The 21,354-nt window shown below is 18.4% G+C and overlaps 1 protein-coding gene across 3 annotated transcripts; it reads left to right on the top strand.

Moving 5' to 3' along the window:
• Window positions 1-811: 811 nt before the first annotated feature.
• LOC108000478 (long-chain fatty acid transport protein 4) lies at window positions 812-21,229 on the top strand. Of its 3 annotated transcripts, XM_062086700.1 has the most exons (14): window positions 814-1,084; window positions 1,317-1,407; window positions 6,411-6,615; window positions 6,716-7,013; window positions 13,710-13,860; window positions 15,150-15,387; window positions 16,833-17,067; window positions 17,290-17,491; window positions 17,624-17,816; window positions 17,971-18,111; window positions 18,190-18,327; window positions 18,522-18,679; window positions 18,876-19,029; window positions 19,340-21,229. In XM_062086700.1, exons 2-14 carry the CDS (start codon window positions 1,333-1,335, stop codon window positions 19,492-19,494), a joined length of 2,343 nt encoding a protein of 780 aa, XP_061942684.1. In that variant the 5' UTR covers window positions 814-1,084; window positions 1,317-1,332; the 3' UTR covers window positions 19,495-21,229. The 3 variants fall into 3 exon arrangements, with proteins under 3 accessions (XP_061942683.1, XP_061942684.1, XP_061942685.1); XM_062086699.1 differs by having other exon boundaries at window positions 812-1,407; XM_062086701.1 differs by lacking the exons at window positions 814-1,084; window positions 1,317-1,407; window positions 6,411-6,615; window positions 6,716-7,013 and adding an exon at window positions 13,399-13,519.
• The last annotated feature ends 125 nt before the right edge of the window (window positions 21,230-21,354 follow it).

Below are 21,354 nucleotides of genomic sequence, written 5' to 3'. Positions count from 1 at the left end.
GTTACATAATCAAAAATATTTAATATAAAGTATTATTTTATAAATAACATAAATTTTATTATATAATTTCATTATATATAATTGTAATAATAAATTAATTATTACATTTGAATCAATTTAACATTCGATTTATAACTCATTTAATTTTATATACTATTTTATCTAAAATTAAAAATTTTTTTATATTTTATTTGCATAAATAATAATATTTTGTCAAAAATTATATAATATTATATTATATATTATTATATATATTATTTATTATATAAATTGTACAATAAAGTAATAAATAATTATATCAAAAACAAAATATCTAAAAATATTTTAATTCAAATAATATCCAATTTATTTTCAAATCTCATTTAATATTATTTATGATAAGGAATTAAAAATATTAAATTGTGAATGTAAAATTCATTTAGATGAAAACAAAAAATTTATTTTTTGTAATACAAATTTCTTAAGATTGATAATCGCTTCATACATAATTAAAATCAAACCAAAAAAAAGTGAAAGGAAATTTTAATTATATCAAATGATGTAACTCGTTAATTTATAATCATATTCCAAATATATATATATATATATATATATATATATATATATATATATATTCATGTATTTAAAGATAAAATTTTACGAAACAAGCTTATTATTCCATATTTTTATTACATATTCTTATTATTTTTATTTTTATCTTAAAAGAGCTAAAGTTTAAATGAGTAAAAAATGCCTCACTATACCGGTATCTGCACGGCCAGTTATGAAACGATGGAGGGAGATCGGCTTGCATGATCGGCCTAGCAAACTCAGTGCTGGTAGATATTCTGCTTTAGTACGCGACCAAACTAACATCACTTTATAACCCATGTATAGATTTTTCGGTTTTCATTTTCATGTGCAATTAATATCCACTGGCTTTTTTTCGTTCAACAAGATTTTGCACAATCAAACAGTTCAGTTACGATTGGTCGGTATTTGCCCGCGAGCGTATGAATCTTCGGCAAAATCAACTTTCTTGTTACGCGATATTGGAAGAAAAGCCATAACTCCTTTCTATCTATCTGAATACATTCTGTAATAGGTATACTTGTTAGTGCTTATAAGCGATTAATTTTTACGTATGATTTGTCGATCACTCGAATATTTTTTACAAACAGTTTTATGCATAAAATAAAATAAAATTTTCTATGATCATTGAATTACGTTAATTGACTTTAATTGAATTTCTCATAAATCGCGAAAATATATTGTATATGTACGTTCGATTTAATAATTATTAATTTGTGATTGGTTACTGTGATTGATCTTGGAAGAAGAAATAATTTGAACATGTCAGCTACTATTTCGGAAATATCAGTCAATAGTATTGGAAATGGAATCAATATAATTTCCAATAAGGATCGCGTAAGTACTATAATGTTTAATAGCGTGAATGTAAATTAAGTATAGAGTATTTGTTTTGATGTAACAATAATTAAATATTGGAGCAACCTTCATTTACGAACGGGATTTAGAAGCTTGCTTATTTATGAAATCTGAAAAAAAATATTGTAATATTTAATTTTGTGATATTTCAAATAATCGTGATATTGTATTTAATATTAAAATATTAAAATATTAAAGTAATAAATAAGATATATTGAATTTCTTTAATGAAAATTGATTTAACATAATAAATTAATGAATTAACAATATATAATAATATAAAACAAAATTATATTATTCTTATTTAAATTTATAAATTTAATATACTTTAAATAAATTTTAGTAGTTTTTTTTCAATAATTTTATTATTTATATAATCAAATTATTTATATCGATATATGTATAATACTAAAATTATCGATCTGTGTTTATTTTATATATAAATGATTGTAATTAAAGTAATCATGAAAATAAATAGATATATGTAATATTAATAAATTACAATATTAATTTTATTAAAAACATTTTTTATGTTTTCAATAATCAAAAAAATATGATATCTAAGGTTAATTTGATTATTCTAGTATTAAATATTTTTCATGCATTAATCAACATATGGATTTTGCAAAATCTGTATTCATTCTCATAAGATTTAATAATATAATAAATAATAAAATTGATTTCATGTTGTGTTATTACTTTCTAAATACTTTTTTTCTTTTAAATAATAATTTTAAATTAATTCTTAAAAAATTGTAAAAACTACTTACATATTCATTTTATGTAAATTTAATGATATGGATCTAACAAATATATATAAAGATGTCATTTCCGTTGTTTGATTGTAAATTATGTTTTCTTGAATAATAAATACTTATGGTAAAAGAATGACGTAGTAAATAATTAACTTTTTCTTCAATTCAAGTAATGACAAGTATATTCTCGGATATTTTATTATTTATAAAAAAGATATATATCATATAGCAAGAAACATTCTCTTTTTTACAAAATGTAATATATATATAACATAATAATATAATAATAATAATAAATATAATATATTGCATGAATTTTTTATTTAATTATATTATTTTTATTAAATATATTAATTATATTTAAATATATTATTTTTATTGCATGAATATAATTAATCGATCAGTATTATTAAAGTTATTTTATGATTTTTCATAAATTTATAATATATAAAAAACTTGAAATCAATCATTTATCATCTGAAAGAAATTTAAATGAAAAAAAACATTAAATATTATTATTTATTATTAAAACATTAAATATATATCAGGATATTTTTAATTATTAGAATAATAATTATATATAATTAATATAAATATATGTTATAAAATTTTTTTCTTCTTATAAAAATTAAATGTTATATAAATTATTAAAATCATCTTAATAAATAATTATAAAAAAGAAAGGAATACACATATAGGAATATTATATATTTAAAAAATATATATTAGAATTGGAAGATTAATGTTTTATTAAAAAATATGAAAAATATTTTTGTAAAATAAAAAATTATTGTGTATATTAGAATGTGTTCTTCTTATACGATTATGTCGTGTCTGTTATAATAGAAAGTGTGCAATAGTGCGTGCTGATAGACTTCAACATATGCATGATCATTTAAAAATATTTTCTCTTAAATCTTAATTAATAATCGAAAATGTGTTATTTGAAATAAGATCATTAACAATTTAATGATAATTAATTTAATTATTGAAATTTTTTTATTAATTTATATCTATAATATATATGTTTTTAAAAAAACATAAAAAAGAATAGAAAATTTGAAAAATTAAAAATGATATCTAATATTTTCTTTTTATAAAAAAAATAACTTGCAAAATCTTAAATAAAATTTTTTCAAATTGTTATTATTAAATATTTCTTTTAACTATAATTTTCGATAAATTGCTTTTCATAAATATTCTAAAAATTTAAAGATTTGATATTAAAAGTAATAATCCTTGTAACGGTATGCATTTCTTTGTGGCAACTGGAGCATATTAACTGGTTTTGCTATAGTTCCATATTCTTCTGAAACTTCTTAGTAATTACAATTTCATTGGTATTTTAACGATTATAAATATATGAATATCTCGAAGTGAGAAAATCTTAATTTAATAAATATTTTCATTATTTAATTATTTTAATTCATAATTTAACCTTATTATCATATAAAATCATTGTTGATGTTATCATTAATATTTAAATTTAAATTTGAATAAAAAATATAAAAATATTAAAATTGACATGTATATTGAAAAGCAAAAATGAAAAATAATATTTTACTTGTAAAACTATTTATCTGAAATGATTAGTTTTCTAAATATTGATAGAAGATTTTATGCTTTTAGCATAATAATGTTATTGATGACGAATCTTATTTGTTTATGATCATTATACAATCAATTGAAAACCGATTAGTTTATATTAAATATAATTATTCTCTTTATATATTTATTTAAGTCTTTTATAGATATTATTTATATTAGATATTGTTGTCAAAAATAATTAATCAAAAATAAAATGTTACATAAGACATGAATAATTTTAATTAAACTTTATTTTAAAAATAAATTTTAAAAAATTAAAAATTATACAATTGAGTTTTTAAAAATTTGTATTAATAAGAATTAAATAAAATAAAATTTTCAAAAATTCTTTTTTTGAAATAAATTTCTGATTCAAACTATTATTCATTGAGCATTGCTAAGAAGCTTTCGTGTTTCACCACACGGTAGCAGTAATGTAGAGTTATTGATTAAGTTTCGCCACTGAGGGTGATCAGAAAGTATTAAAGTCTTCCTCATTTTTTAAATTTTCACTTATAAATAAATGTTTTAATAAATAATTTTATGTAAAATATAAAGTTTCGAAAGTTGAGAAAGTGTGTTTGATATATACTTAGTTATATTATTATCAATTACGCGACTAAAACGAGTTTTACAAAAATGTATTCTAGCTTCTTATCAAACTGTTAATCAAAGACATAAATACTTTTTTGGGGTGAGTAAGGATCTTGCTGATATTAAGAAACTAATGATAAACAATTATATATAAGTTATCAATTTTTAATTACAAACTTTTTTTATAAAATACTATTATTTATTATATTATGTAAAAAATTATTTATAATTAATTTAATAGTTGTATATATAAACATAAAATATAAAAATTATATATACAAATTATAGTTTTGATATTATAATAAAAGAAAAGATTTATTAAAAATACATATAATTATTACAAGTATAACTATTTATTGATTATTATTTAAAATATATACAATTTTATTTTTCTTTTAATATTTCTTAGAAAACATATAATATTTTAATTTAAAAAAATATAATTTACGAACAAAAGAATGAAATAATTATACAAAGGATTCCATTATATTAGATTAAAAAATTTAAATAAATATTAAATATTTAGATATAATATAACATATAATTATATATAGTTTTTCAGTTAATTTGTTTTTCGGATATTATTTTCAATTATCTGAGAGAAACTTTAAAAGAAAGTAGAAAGTATAAAAACATTAGTAGACATGAAAAACAATACTAAAAAAAACACATGAAACAGAACATAGGTTATGAAATTTATTAACATAAATTAACAATATTGTATGCATACAATATTAATATTAAATATATATTCATATTAAAAATGAACGATTTTATTACTTAAAAATTATGTCCATTTTGCTTATAATTACAATTACGATTTATATGTATATATTTTTATATATATGTTTATTTTGATGAAATAATATTACAATATACATATGTATTTATTTTTTTTAGAGGAATTTACGTAGAATTTACTGCAAAATACATGAATATATTTCCATCTTTTATACCTTTTCAACTTCTCATATTACTAATATTATTCTGGATAAATGATTTTATTTTTTAATATCGAAAAAAATGCTTTATAAAATCTTTTCTAAAAATAATTTGTTTTTTCTTTTTATTATTTAGTCAATTTTTTTAAGATGCAAATTTGTATTATGCTACTTTGTAATTCAAATATAAGTATTCAAATCAACTTTTTTTCGTTTCATAAAAAAAAGTAAACTAAAATTTTTTAAGAAAAATATTTATTAATTTTGCAAATAATTTTTTATTTTAATCTTATACTCTTTTATTTATATAAATGAATATAAAATATAATTTTACAATATAAATTTACAATATATTGATTTAAAAAGTTTAAATAAAAGTCCAAAATATATATACATTATTTTTGTATTAGAATTTTTTTAAATTTATAAAATATATCAAAATTTTTTTATTTCATTAATTATTTGTAAATAAAGATATCAAAAATATCAAAGAAATGAACAGATAATTTAAATTATCTTCTACTAACAAACATTTTATTTTTTATTTAACTTTTATGTAATAATTTGTATGAATATTAAATTATAATATTTAAATTATAATTAAAAAATTATTTCATTTCAGATTATTTAGGGCAAAATCTGCATATGCTATTTACAATACACTCGATACTTTAGGTTACACAATACATACATACTACATAAGAATACGCATCTATTGTATTTATACTTAGCAAGTTTCAATTGCATCTATGAAGAATCTGAACTTATCATAGAATAAAGTGATAAAATAATTATGAATTTTCATATTCAAGAATTAATTTTAGTAAAATGGAAATGAATTATTTCATTATTTCAATAAAATGATTACAAAGATATATAACAATAAAGTCGATACAATAATTCTTTCAAAATATAATATTAGGAAATAAGATCAAACAGTATTACTCAAAGAAATAAATATCATAATATGTATCTTTACAATATAAATGCATATTTTTTGGTTTTTTACTAATCAAATTTTGGACCAATAATATACACACATATACGAATAATGAAGAATACATTGTATACATTGTATAGTGTAAATTTGCTGCATTTATTGCAGGACGTAGAAAAGGGTGAACTTCATTCGAACGTTGCTGGTCTCTCGCCGTCGATCTGTTCACGGCCGACGTCTTCGTCACGGACGTCGACGTCGGCCGAGAGCAGGGTCGAGCTCGAGGACAAGCTAAGGAACAATTGCAACAGGACTAATGTATCGAATATTGCGGTGGAAGTGGAAATCGGAACGTCGAACAATGAACCAATAGGTACGTTGAATGTAACTGTGAGAACGAAACTGGAATCATGTATAGATATAATCGAACCGAACATTGTATGCGTATACGTACATACGTATGTTGTATACAGGAGCGGGGACAGACGTGATCACGACGACAACAACGCCAAAGACGAGGACGCGCACGGTAAGAGGAACAGAAAGAAGCGCAGCTAACCGGTGGAAGGCAGTCGGTTGCCTGCTTCGCCGCCTGGCACTCATCATGTTTGTGATATCTAGTTTGGTTGCCTGTTTGGCTCTTCTATCTATATATGCAGGTCCCATTTTCCTCGTGCAGCTACTAGTCGTGATTCTCGTTGCGTATTTAGTAGCCGGAGGACGTTTTCGATGGTTCTATATCGCTTTGAAAACAGCACCCAGAGATTTCATGTGAGTACATATTTTACTTTAATCCAACTTATTCTCGTACTTTTTAACAATACACAGATGGCCGATAGTTTGGATTTCGATTCATTCTAAATCCAGTCGATAAAAGCGGAAATTGGGTCAGTGTTTGACTTTCGAAGTTGGTCTTCTCGCATGGCCAGTCAATCGAGTTTCTCTCTACTTCTTTCAAGTTTCGAAGATGGTATATAAGTATTTATATATTATCGGTCATGTTTATAACGATCAAAAGCACGTGAACTTATTACTGAAATTTTGAATAATTTTTTAGATGGAAAAATTTAAATAGATTGTTGATGAAAAATTTACAACATATAATATTGAAAATAAGAATTATAAAAAATATTATATATTTATATATTTATATATTTATATAATATATAAAAATATATTTATATATTTATATATTTATATGATATATAAAAATATATTTATATATTTATATATTTATATAATATATAAAAATATATTTATATATTTATATAATATATAAAAATATATTTATATATTTATATATTATATAATATATTTTTTAAAAAATAATTTTTAATTTTAATTAATATAAGTTTGTTTAAATAGTTTTTAAAATGTTAATTATTTCATTAAAATGTGGAATTTTGAATGTATAATTTCAACATATAATACATTTCATAAACATGAATTCTCTTTGTCAATTGAAGATTGTAATTCTAATAAAATATTTTTAAAATATTATATATTTGTGATTTAAAAAAATATTATTTTTAAAATAATATTGTATATAATACTTATTTAAAATAATATTTAAGGAAAAAATTGATATCTGAAACGAGGCTCAGTTTTCGTGTGAAAAATAATTCGCAAAATAAATATTTCCGACCTTCGAGAGTTAATGTTTATATTACTCTTATAAAATAATTGTTCAATTTTCATCAATATGATTCTCTAGGGAAGTGAACTGCTCTAGGTAATTGAAACTTACATCCTTCACTTGTAACTAACAATTGTTATAACAACAAATAATAATTTTATAATGCTAATAAAAATAATAAGGTTAAAAAATTTTAAAACATTAAAAACTTTGTTATTCTTTTTAGAGTTTAATGTGTTTTTATTTTCATTATTACAACAAATGTTATAAATGTTTATAAATTGAGATATTTTTCGTTTTAAAATATTTAATCTTATTAAAAAAAAAGCATTTATTATCTCATTTTTTTTATTTACATTTTATATGATGCGTGCGCAACGTAATACAAAAATTTAATAATTTATGAAGTCAACAATAAAAGTTTAATTTCAACTTCCATTGTGAAAGAATTACAAAAGAAATTCATTTTTAGAGTGGCGCATTTAGCTACTACAATCGTTTCACAATAATGTCATTAAATGATGTATACGTTGTATCCTTTAATGTACGAGATAGTAGATGCACTATTGTGACATATAGATGATAGATTGAAAAAAAAATTTTCAACTTATCATCTGTAATCGTTTTTTTTTTTGTTGTAAAACATAGAAAGAATAATTTTTTTAGTTTCTTCATTACTTTTGCGCAATTCATCGTTAGTCTGACATTTATTGTTTTTTAAAATTATATTTTTTTTTATGATGATAATATATTTAAGTTGGATTGTTGGATTGTTAGAATATGATATAAAAGAGATTTTACATCATAAAATTTTTTTTTCCATTCTTGTATTGTTTTTTTTTAATCTTTTAAATCTAATTTTATTTTTGTATTTAAAAAATTAAAATATTTTAAGAAAATGTCTAATATTTTCACTATTTATTAATAATGATTTACATATTTATTAATAGTTTTATTAATAATATTAATTATTTTACAATGGAAATTATTATACTTTTTTTCAAATTATACAAGATTAAAAATATTATTATCAAAAATTGATTTGCATTATTTTATTTTGTTATTGCATGATATTATTGGATTATATTTACATGATGCATTCCAAAAATAAAATTTTAAATTTTATTTTAAGTTATTTAATTGGAAAGAAATATGAAACTCATATAATTTGATTTCAATATAAATAATTACATTTTTTTTTAATTGCTTATAATACAATTCTGTGAATTTTTGTTTTTTTCATCCTACTATATATATATTATATAACAAGGAACATTTAAATGTAATAATAAAATTATAATTGAAATATAGATTTTTGATTCATATGGTTAGTATAATTTAATATAAAATAAATGCTAAATAATCATTATAGTCTATATATATATATTCATAAGATTTATTAAATTATTGAAATATATTTTATAATTTACGAAATAAAAAATTCGCAAAATTTTATTTCCTTAACGGAAGACTTTCTTCTTTTTGAAAGAAAATTGTAAGATTTTTATTCTTTTTGTAAAATATAAATTGAAATAAAATATAAATATAGAAAAATAAAAATTTTGATTTATAAAAAGTTTAGAATTTATATAATATAGAATATTTTACTGAATATACAAAAAAATATCTGTTTTTTTAAGAAAATATTTATTATTCAAAACAAAAATTTAAATGTAATTAAAATTATAATTGAAATGTAGATTTTTGATTCATATGGTTAGTATAATTTAACATAAAATAAATGCTAAATAATCATTATGGTTTATATATATATATATATATATATTCATAAGATTTATTACTATAAAAATTTAATAGTATTTTTTTTTTATAAAAATGTTAAATAATCTTTTTTTTATAAAAATGTTTATGATCATCAATTTTTTTCTTTTCTGACGTAGATCAACTTTATAAATTAATATTTATTATTTGATCATACATTATTAATGAACAATATTAAAACAGTCATTAAATATGACTGATTTAAATCAAATAAAAATCAAATAAAAATCAAATAAAAAATCAAAGCATTTAAAATTCTAAATTCAAAATTTTTCTGTATAAAAAAAACTTCTATATATAAAACTTCTGTATATAAAAATATAATATAATATAAAAGAAAAACATAATGTATAAATATAAATGTATTTATATATTTTTACTATTTGATAGTAATTAATAATATTCTGAAAAAGCAAATACACTATTTATATTCTAAAATACTATTAATTAATAACAATATGATCGCTAATATATAATAAAAATTATTATTTTAATCATTAATCTATTTTAAAAAATATTAATTATTTATTTGTGTAAACTAAATTATTTATATTATAATTATTTTTATAAATATATTTTTATGAAAATCTGATAAAAAATTATCTATTGATAAATCTAATAAAATTTAAGATCATAATTATATTTCATTATAAATAATTTTCGATCATCAAGAATTGATTTTTTTTTCTTTCTAAAGAAAATATTATGGGCAACTTGGATCACAATCCAAGTGTAATATGCCGTAGGATCTAGTTTATATTATTATATAAAACTGGTATTGTTTACAGGTACTTGTGATAAGAACTCGCTTCTGTTACTTGGATCTCTTTCTGCGGTGAATTTAGTGGCTTCCTGTTAATGTATATCGTAATTTATTTTATTCTCGATATTAATTTTTTTTGATAAGAAGACAATTTTTTTTTGATAAGAAAATATAATATGGATAAATAACATTTAATAAGAATACCTATATATTTATAATATATTATAAAATATGTTTAAACAATTTTATAGAAATATTATTGGAAGAAAAAATACAAGATGATAAATTATGTTTTCTTGTTGTTTGCTATTCAATTGTATTTTCTAATTGAAGATAAATTAATTATAATTGATAAATTTAATTACATGTTATTTATAAAAGTTTAAACTATTAAATTATTATATTATATAAATTTATGTATGTATGATTTATTTAAATCATAATTTTATTTAAATTTTAAATCAATTTAAAAATAAAAGATACCAACATTTAAAGATAAAAAATAAGAAAATAAATTTTTCCATAAAAAATTTTAATTCGTATGATTTATTTTTTTATTTTTGATGTGCATTAAAATAATAATTTTTTTTTTTGTTATATATAATTCGCGAAAGCATTAGATGAGTTGAATAACACATGACATGATTCAAGATGAATCCTTCATTGATGAGCAATGTATTATTTACATATGTATAGTGCAAGTATAGAAGTATACAATTTCTTTGTATATTCAGAAAATACATAAAATTACTTTGTTTTCAAAATAATTTATTATAATTTCATTATAGGTTAAATTTATTATAATTTAATATAAATAATACATAAACATATAATACATAACTTAAATAAATATATTATATATAAATTAAAGTTATTTTGAAAATAAAATTATTACATCGAGTCATATTAAAGAAATATATATGTCAGAAATAATTAATTAACAATTACGATAATTAAAATCAATATGATTTTTCATTAAATTTATTGCTTTGTATTTTAAATGTTTTTCTAAAAAATAATAATTTTTCATTTTTTATTATTATTTGTATATATATTACATGTATTTGTATATTTGTATATATTTTTTTTATTATTATAGAATATATTATTTATTTCTAAAGTATTATCATTCATTATGTCGATTTCATAAATTATTTATAATCTATATTAAAAATATTATTATTTGTTATTGCTATTTATGTAAATTTATAAATTTTTATAAATTTATATAAATAATAATATATTATTTGTGATAATTAAAAGTAGTGTATTAGAATGTGTTATCAGATATATTGAAAAATATCAGTTTAAATAAACGAAAAATATTTGTATTCTTTAAAACGTTTTATGATATAAAATGTAATATTTAAATATTTATAAAATAATTAAATGTATGTGAAAGTAATCTTCAAGTAGATACTGTTAACTCATTGTATCTACAAATACGTCATTCATGCAATTGCATAAAAACTAATGTTGATCAGCAGTAAATAGTTCAAAACGACGTGCGTAGCATACAGATTTCTCTTAGTTTAACTGGTCCGTTGAACCAACTAAGCTAACCAACTAAATTTCCTTTTAAGATAGCTTAAGATTTGGTTTATGTTACAATTCAATCATTCAATCATACATCAAAATATTTAATAATTTCAGTTTTTTTTTATTTTATTCATTTTTATTTTCTTTTTTAAAGATTATCTAATAATCTATAATCTATAAAAAAAAATTAAAAAAAAAATTTCAAATTATTTGTAATATTTTTCTCTAATTATTTTTATATAAGATTATTTATATATATTATATTTTATATATATATATAAAATATATTAATAATATATATATAATATATATATAATATATAATAATATATATAATATATAACAAATAATTTGAAATTTTTTTTTAATTGTTTTTTCAAATTTTAATATTATATATATTAGTAAATAATAAATTAATAAAAGATACTTAATATCTTCATTTTGATATTTAATTTTAATTTTAAATTATAATTTGTAATTTTTTTCCAAATAGAATATTTATATTTTAAAATTCAAATTCTTTAAGTATCATTTATTTTAAAATGAATTATAAAATAAAAATGAATTTTAGCAATTTTAAACTTTAAAATAATATTTGCTCCTTATTGTGCATAATTACATAAAGATAATTATGTAATATGTATATTTCTCTTCTTCAATAAGAAATGAATTTACTAAGAACTTTATTCAGCGTTTGTTATTTTCTTCTATGATTTAAATACTTCAAGTTAACAAATAATGTTGTTCATTCAATAAATTTTAATTTATTGCATGAAAAATAATATTAATTGAAATTATATTACTTATATTTATATTATTATTTATTATATTTTTTAAGCATATCTATACTATTAAAATTATTTCAAATATTTAATTATTAATAGTTAATATATAATTCTAGACAAAATAAATTATATTTTACTCAAAACTAAAAATCATTGCATCGATTAATTAATACTTTGTCAATTGATTGATAAATAAAGACAGAATAAAAGAATTAAAATTATTCGATCATCGATCAATCTTTTCCATGATTTATTCTATTCTATTTTAAAAAATATTGTTTCGTAACTAGATCTATATTTTTTTTATTTGAAAATTTCAAAAAATTGATTTGATCATATATCTAATTATAATTCTGTCTTAATATAAAAAAAATCTATTTTCCTATTTCAAAATATATATACTAATAAAGTAATGTTTTGAATTAAATAGTATTTAATTCAATATATATAATAAATTCTTTTAATCCAATTTGTTGTAATTATTGCATAATTTTCGTCTTGTAACGTAAATAATTTTATAAATATGCTTTTCTGATTGTTCAATTAATCGTAGATTAGCGATGCATATTTTTAATTTAATATTTCAGAGAAAGAATTCATATGATGTCAGATGATGCAATTCCAAATGATCAATAAATCTTGAGATAAAAATTATTTTTAAAAATCATTCATTAAAAAAGAACAGAAATCAATAAATAGATATGCATAGCATTATCTTATTGAAATCATTTTTGTTTTTGAAAAAAATGAATGTCAAAAACTTTAGCTTTAATGTAAGAAATAATACAGCAAGTATCAATAATATATTATCAATATATCAATATCATAATTAATTTAATTTATTTTAACAAATTTTGCATAAAAAATTTTCTGCTTAACTTTTTTTAAATTTTTGGATTTCAAGAAATATACTAATAAGATTCTAATTAAAAGTACAAATACAATATTTTTATTTTTTTACAGAGCTATTACACGATATATAAAAGTTCTTTGGATTATTCGTGGCCATGAGAGAAATAACAGAACAATCGCCGATGTATTTCGGCAACATGTTAGAAAGCATCCTAATAAAGTTTGTATCATTTTCGAAGATCAAGAATGGACGTTTCAACAAGTAAGACTATATATAAAAATATATAATTTTATAAAAATATAATCTTAAAGAAAAATTTAAATTTCATATTTAATTTTTGATTTTTAAAATAATCTAGTATTTCTTATCATAATCTATTTTTTCCGCAATTATACTATTTTTGTAATTAATGAATGATAAATAAATTTTATTTCAATGATAAATATAATTAAAAATATTGATATGGGGATGATATGTAAAATATATAAAAAATTGTATATAACGTATTTAATGTATAGTATAACATATATTTCATATATATTTCATATATAACATATATTTATTATTCATATTGTATCCATATATTGTTCCATCTTATTAATATTTAAACTAAGAAATGAATAATGTAAGATTAGATAAGATAACTTCTTGTTTATATAAAAAATTCGATAATTTTTAATTTTTTAAAAAATGTAAAATAATCTTTAAAATATAAAATAGTTTAACCCACGGATCATTGAACTCTGACTAAAAGCCGTTATCTGGTAATTATTTAATTCTAATTAAAAATCGCATTGATATTTAAATTTCGATAGAATTATTATAATTTTTTTTCTTAGATTATATTTTTATAATATGTCATAATTAAAACTTTTTAATTTTCCCAAATAATTTTTTAACTTTAAACATAAAAAAATAGTTGTTAGCTTTTTAAAATAATAATAGTATAGAATATCTTAACATGATAATAAAAATAATTTATTTATTGCATAAATATTTTGCTTTCATGTTTAATAAACAATTTTTATTAAATGCATTTTTATTAAACTGCATTTTTATTAAACAACTGTGTTGTGTTTTATGTTTGAATTTTTATACTATAAACATTAATAATTTTGTTACCGTTATATATATATACTTTTACCGTTAGATATATACTTTTCTTTCGTTCATAAAAATGAACAGTTATAATTTCTTCATCTTCAGTTTTCGAGAATTCTTTCGTATCTTAAAACACAAAATAAATTTTCCATATAAACTTTATTATTTCAATATTTTATTACCTAATTATCATTTATTAATATTTTTTTACTAATAAATAAAATAATTATAATATTTATTTATATTAAACTTTGCTATTTATATAATTAAAACAGTTGTATAATAATAAATATTAAATATCATAAATCGATTAAATTTTTATATTTTTATAAAAAAAATTATTTTAGTATAATGGATATGAAAAAATATATATATATAAATGTATCATATTTTATATGTACATCATTTAATTTAAAATCATTTAATTAAATTTAATAAAACATTTCCAGATAGAAGATTATAGTAACAAAATCGCTACTGTTTTCTCAACGTATGGATATCACAAAGGGGATGTGATCGGTATGCTTTTAGAAAATCGACCAGAATTCGTTGCCATTTGGCTTGGACTAAGTAAGTTAGGGGTAATAATACCATTGCTTAACACCAATCTTCGTAAAGCCTCTCTCTTGCATAGTATTAAAGTGTCCAAGTGTCAAGCTCTTATTTATGGAGTGGATTTCATCGATGGTAAGCATTAAAAAAATTTAATTATTAAAATTAAAAAATTTAAATTATATTTTTATTTGTTTATAATTAAAGAAATTAGAATTAGAGAAAATTAGAGAAAAGAAATAAAATTAAAAAAAAATTATTTAAAATTAGATTAATTTTATTCAATGAATATTTACTTCGTATATATTAGAATAAATTATAAATTTTCAAGTTTTTTTTTAGAAATGCCTTTAATAAATAATCTTTAATTATTTTAATTTATTTATTTTAGCATATATAATATATATAACTTGTATAAGTACAACAGTTGATATCTATGATATTAAAATGAGATACAAATATTTGCTTTTTATTACGTGGATTATAAATGTATAAAATTATCTTATAAATAGTACTAATTATAATGATTGATTCAATAATAATAGGAAACAAAACTAACTACTCCAGAATGAAACAAAATTAGGTGTTTGGTTGCGTGTCATAGTCGATTCGACTCGAGGTCTATTTTATAAATGATTGCATAATGCTGATGGCTATCACATTTATTGCTTTATTGTCGTTAAATTTCAGCTTAAAAAAAACATAAAAATTAAATTATCGAAATTAACTTAAGAGTTAAATTTATTAAATTTTAATAACTTAAAGTTATGATTATTTTTTTTCTATTACATATTGTTATATTATGTTATTTTAAAAATACAGTATAAGAATTACTCCTAAAATAAAAATAATGATTAATTATAAATGAAATAAATTTTTCTTTATACTATTAAAATTATTAATATACGGTTTTATTATCATTGATAAACGATAATAATAATCGAAATTAATATTTTATTAATTTTAATTTATTTATTCTTTTGTTTTTATTTTTATTATTTTTTTCTCATTGTTTATATGATGTATCTATATATATAGATATAGATATATATATATATATATTTATTTACAGGATATATCATCTGATATCACTTTGATTTAAAATTTCATAATTTTTTTTTATAATTTTTTATTAAAATTGCATATTAAAATTTCAAAAATTTTATAACAAGCAATATTGTATCTTAAAAATCTTAAATATTTTTTTTAATAAAATTAGAAAAATATATATATTTGTAAATAAATATTATATATATTTATAATATAATATCAGTATTTAATAAACAAATTGTATTACAATTAGAGGAAAATATAGAATATTATATATGTATAAAAAGAAATAAATCGTTTATTATCAAACATTTCGTAACTAACATTACTAACATTCGTTAAAAATAATTTTTTTAATATTTTATATAGAAAGATATAAACTAAAATAATATATAATTTTTATTAGAATAATATATGAATATTCGTTTTCATTTATAAAAAAGAAATATATAAGTCATGTTTAGAATACCTTTGAATTATATAAAAAATTTTTAGATGAAAATTATTGAATTATTTTAAATTTATTTTAGCTGTGTCAGACATTATGAACTCTCTGGATCCAAAATTTCCACTGTATAGAATCGGTAATTTACCAGATAAAAAGATATCAAATTTAAATGATAATGATTTGACTGTCCTTATGGCTAATGTTTCTTCGGCTCCACCACTACTTCAAGAAAAAGGCTCTTATAATGATCAATTAGTGTATATTTTCACTAGTGGTACAACTGGCCTTCCAAAAGCAGCTGTTATAACAAATTCTAGGTAAAAATCATTGAAATTATTTAATATTATTAAATACTTAAAGTTTACTTACTTAGTTTTAAGATTATTTAAAATGATAATAATCAATGTCAATTTTTTAATGATTTTAGATTATTTTATTTATTTTTTAATTAATTTTTTACTTATATATAATTTTATATTTATAAAAAATATTTGTAAAATAACATTTATAATGGAAATTATTTTTTTAATTCACTTCAGGTTTATGTTTATGGCAGTCGGTATATTTATGTTAGCAAAGTTTAAAACTTCAGATAGGATTTACACACCATTACCTTTATATCATACTGCTGGTGGTGTAATGTCCATTGGTGCGGCCCTTCTTCATGGAGCTACAGTTGTAATAAAAAGAAAATTTTCAGCAAGCGCTTATTTCATGGATTGCATCAAATATAAATGTACAGTAAGTTTTCTCTATTTGTTTCAATTACTATTAAAAGATAATACATATTCAAATTTCACTGCGATATTTATTCAAGAAATAATTCTTGAAAAAATACAAATGTGAAAAGAAATGGATTTAAATAATTTTTAGATTGGTCAATATATTGGAGAAATGTGTAGATATATTTTAGCTGTACCTCCAAAACCAGAAGACAAACAACACAATATCAGGATAATGTTTGGAAATGGTTTGAGACCACAAATATGGCCCGAGTTCGTAGAACGATTCAATATTCCACAAATTGCTGAATTCTATGGAGCAACAGAGGGCAATGCTAACATTGGTAAGAATATTTATATTAGTTTTTAATAAAAATATATTAAAATTTAAAAATTTATTTTATCAATTTAATCATAATAAATTTTTATTATCTTTAATAATAAATAATTTGCTTTATATTCATTTTATAATGTTAATATTTTTTATTTTGTTTTAAGTAAATGTCGATAATACTGTTGGAGCTATTGGTTTTGTATCTCGAATAATTCCATCAGTTTATCCTATTTCCATTATAAAAGTTGATGCTGATGGAGAACCTGTAAGGAATGCAAAAGGTTTATGTCAAATATGTGGACCGAGTAAGTTGAATGTAAACTAAAATGCCTTTTAAAAATTCTTTTTCTTCTTTATTTTACAATTTTTACCATCATATTTAGATGAACCAGGTGTTTTTGTTGGAAAAATTATACCGAACAATCCATTTAGAGCATATTTGGGATATGTGGATCAGAAAGCATCTGAAAAAAAAATAGTTCGCGATGTATTTGCTAAAGGCGATTCGGCATTTATATCTGGTATAAACATATTCTAATCAAATTTCAGAATGTAAAATTTAAATAAAAATATAAATAATATAAATTTAAATAAAAATATTTAATATTTTTTTAATATATATATATATTTTTTTTTACAATTTTCCATCAAAGTAAAAAATATATATAAATTTATATTTATAAATAACTATAAATTTTTCTTATTTTGTATGCAGGTGATATTTTAATAGCAGATGAGTTCGGTAATTTATTTTTTAAAGATAGAACTGGGGATACATTTAGATGGAAAGGAGAAAATGTATCTACATCTGAAATTGAAGCTATTATTAGTAATCTTGTTAATTATAAAGATTGTATTGTATATGGAGTTGAGGTAAATAAAATATTAAAGATAGAAAAATACTAAAGAAATATTATATTATTTTTATATAAAAATTATTAATAGAAGATATTTTTTATAAATCTTATTTATATATTATATTTAAAATATAATTAATCTTTGTACTATGATATTATTATATGATAATATAATATAATTTATTATATGATATTTCTATTTAATTTTCTAGATTCCAGGTCTTGAAGGTAAAGCTGGAATGGCAGCAATATATGATGAAAAAGCTACATTAGATGTCCATCAATTATCAATTGATTTAAAAGAACATTTAGCAAGTTATGCAGTCCCTAGGTTTATTAGGATTTTATCAAAGATTGATCTCACAGGTATATTTATACATAATTTAATTTTTTGATATAACTTGAATTTATATAAATAATTATAATAAAACTTGAATTCATTTAATTAATCATAAAAAAAATCTTATTATAATAATTCTAAATTAATTTTTTGTTATATATAAATGATCTTCATTTTAATTTCTTTAAAATTATATTTTCATTATTGTAATAAATACGTTTGATATTTTTTTTATTTCAATTTTTATAAAAATAATATATTTCATTATTGTTTTGTTATTCAAATACTTCAAAATTAAATTATTTTAATTTAAAAAAGATTTAATCATTATTTCAGGCACATTTAAATTAAAAAAAAAAGATCTTGTAGCTGAAGGATATAATCCAAATATAATAGGAGATAAAGTTTACTATTTAAATGAAAAGTCTGGATACCAATTATTAACTGCTGAAATTTATGAGCAGATTCAACAAGGAAATATTCGTCTTTAATATGTTTTGAAGTAAAAAAAATTCATGGGAACAATTTTTGCTGTAATTCTTTACATGCACATCAATAAAGTGAAGAAGCTTTTTATCTTCATTATATTAAATCAAAAATTGCTTTATATTGAGGTATAGTTTAATAATAATCAAATTATAATTTGATTTCGTTATTTTTTAAATATAATTTTTATAAAAGATTATATTTTGTATAATTCAATATGATTATTTACGATTTTATAAAAAAATCACATAAAAATTGAAATGAACTTTATTTATTTATCTAAGTTGGTTGTGCTTATTTATATTATATATACATAATATATAATAATTTTTCATTTTAAAGTTCAAAAATTTTTTTTTAAATACATCTTATTCAATTTATGCAAAATGAAATTATAAAACTATTGTAAAGCAAAAAGAATTTCTTATTTGAAAATTATAGGAAATTTACATATATAAGTTAAAAAATTATAAATTCATATGAAATACTAAATTAATATTATAATAAAAAACATAAATGAAAACGAATTTTGTAACAAACTGAATATAATTTTCAGTTTGAAATTTAGGCATTATTAAAAAAATTGTTACAAATGTTATATATCGCATGAATTCATAATAATTGTAAACATATCACAAATTATATATTATAAATTTATAAACAAATTTTTTCTGATTTTATTTTAAATTTTGTAAATTTTTTTTTATTTAGATCTTTTCCAATAATTTAAAAATGTTTGTCTTTAATGAAAAATACTATTTATAACTTCTAAATTCTTATTTTCCTATTTTTAAATTTCATATCTTTTATTTTTCATGTAATAATTATAATAATCACTTCTAATAATTCTAATAAATTTTTTAACGTAATTAAAAAAATGCAATTAAAAGTACAAATTTAGTATTTCATAGATAAAAAATAATGAATTAAAATTAATATACATTTTTGCAAAAATTTATTTGTTGCTATATAAAAATACTTGTTTTTTTTGATTAATTTCACTATGAATATTAAATATAATATATAATTGATAATATAATATCAAATATAATTGATATTATATTCGTTTACAATTACTATGCATTTATAATTTACAAAAATAACATTTGTAAAGATATGTTGTATTGTTGGATCTAGTTTATTGTACATTGTTATTGTTATATCATGTAGGTATATGTAAGTATATTATTGTTAATAATGTTATTACATTAAAAGGTACGTATTTATTATTAAAAAAATTTTCATAATTCATAAAAATCAATAAAAAATATATTTATATGATTGATATAAATATTTTAATACAACAAACATTTTCTATAAGGATATTAACAGTGACCGTCCGATTATATTTTCTGACTAAAATCAAAAAAATAAATATTTTTATTTACAAATTTATTTAAATCTTTTATGTTCATTCTAATTTATGTAATTAAATGGAATTATAAGTTATGATTTTATTATATATAAAAATATTTATACTTATACTATTATAAATGTAATTCCATAAACGATTAATCGTAAATATTTATATTATTCTCTTTTATTGCATTAACTATTTTTAATCATATTGCAATATTTGGATTTGTTGTATATAAGTTCAATAAATTATCATTTTTTTATTATATCATTAATATTAAGAATGAAAATAAAATATTAAATGTAATTTAATTATTAAGAAAAATCCAATATTGTGTTGTATAATTTTAAAATATAATGAAAATAATCTTTTTATCTTTGTAATTTTTAAATTCTCTTAATTTTTTCTCTTCTTTATCCCATCATTATTATCCTATTTATCGAAGATTTATATTAAAATTATATATAAACTCATAAACTTAATTTTTCTTCTTTTTATTTCTGTTTTG

This window comes from Apis cerana, linkage group LG16 (assembly GCF_029169275.1).
Source record: "Apis cerana isolate GH-2021 linkage group LG16, AcerK_1.0, whole genome shotgun sequence".
Taxonomy (NCBI): Eukaryota; Metazoa; Arthropoda; class Insecta; order Hymenoptera; family Apidae; genus Apis; species Apis cerana.
The sequence above is the reverse complement of the archived record's forward strand: the minus strand, read 5'-3'. Positions and strand labels throughout refer to the sequence as shown.

Bases quoted from the DNA above. Each gene is read 5' to 3' on its own strand.
- LOC108000478 (XM_062086699.1), top strand. From the start codon at position 1,333: ATGTCAGCTACTATTTCGGAAATATCAGTCAATAGTATTGGAAATGGA. The intron at 13,861-15,149 runs GTAAGACTATAT...AAACATTTCCAG, and splicing joins AAGAATGGACGTTTCAACAA to ATAGAAGATTATAGTAACAA. The intron at 18,680-18,875 runs GTAAATAAAATA...TTAATTTTCTAG, and splicing joins GTATTGTATATGGAGTTGAG to ATTCCAGGTCTTGAAGGTAA.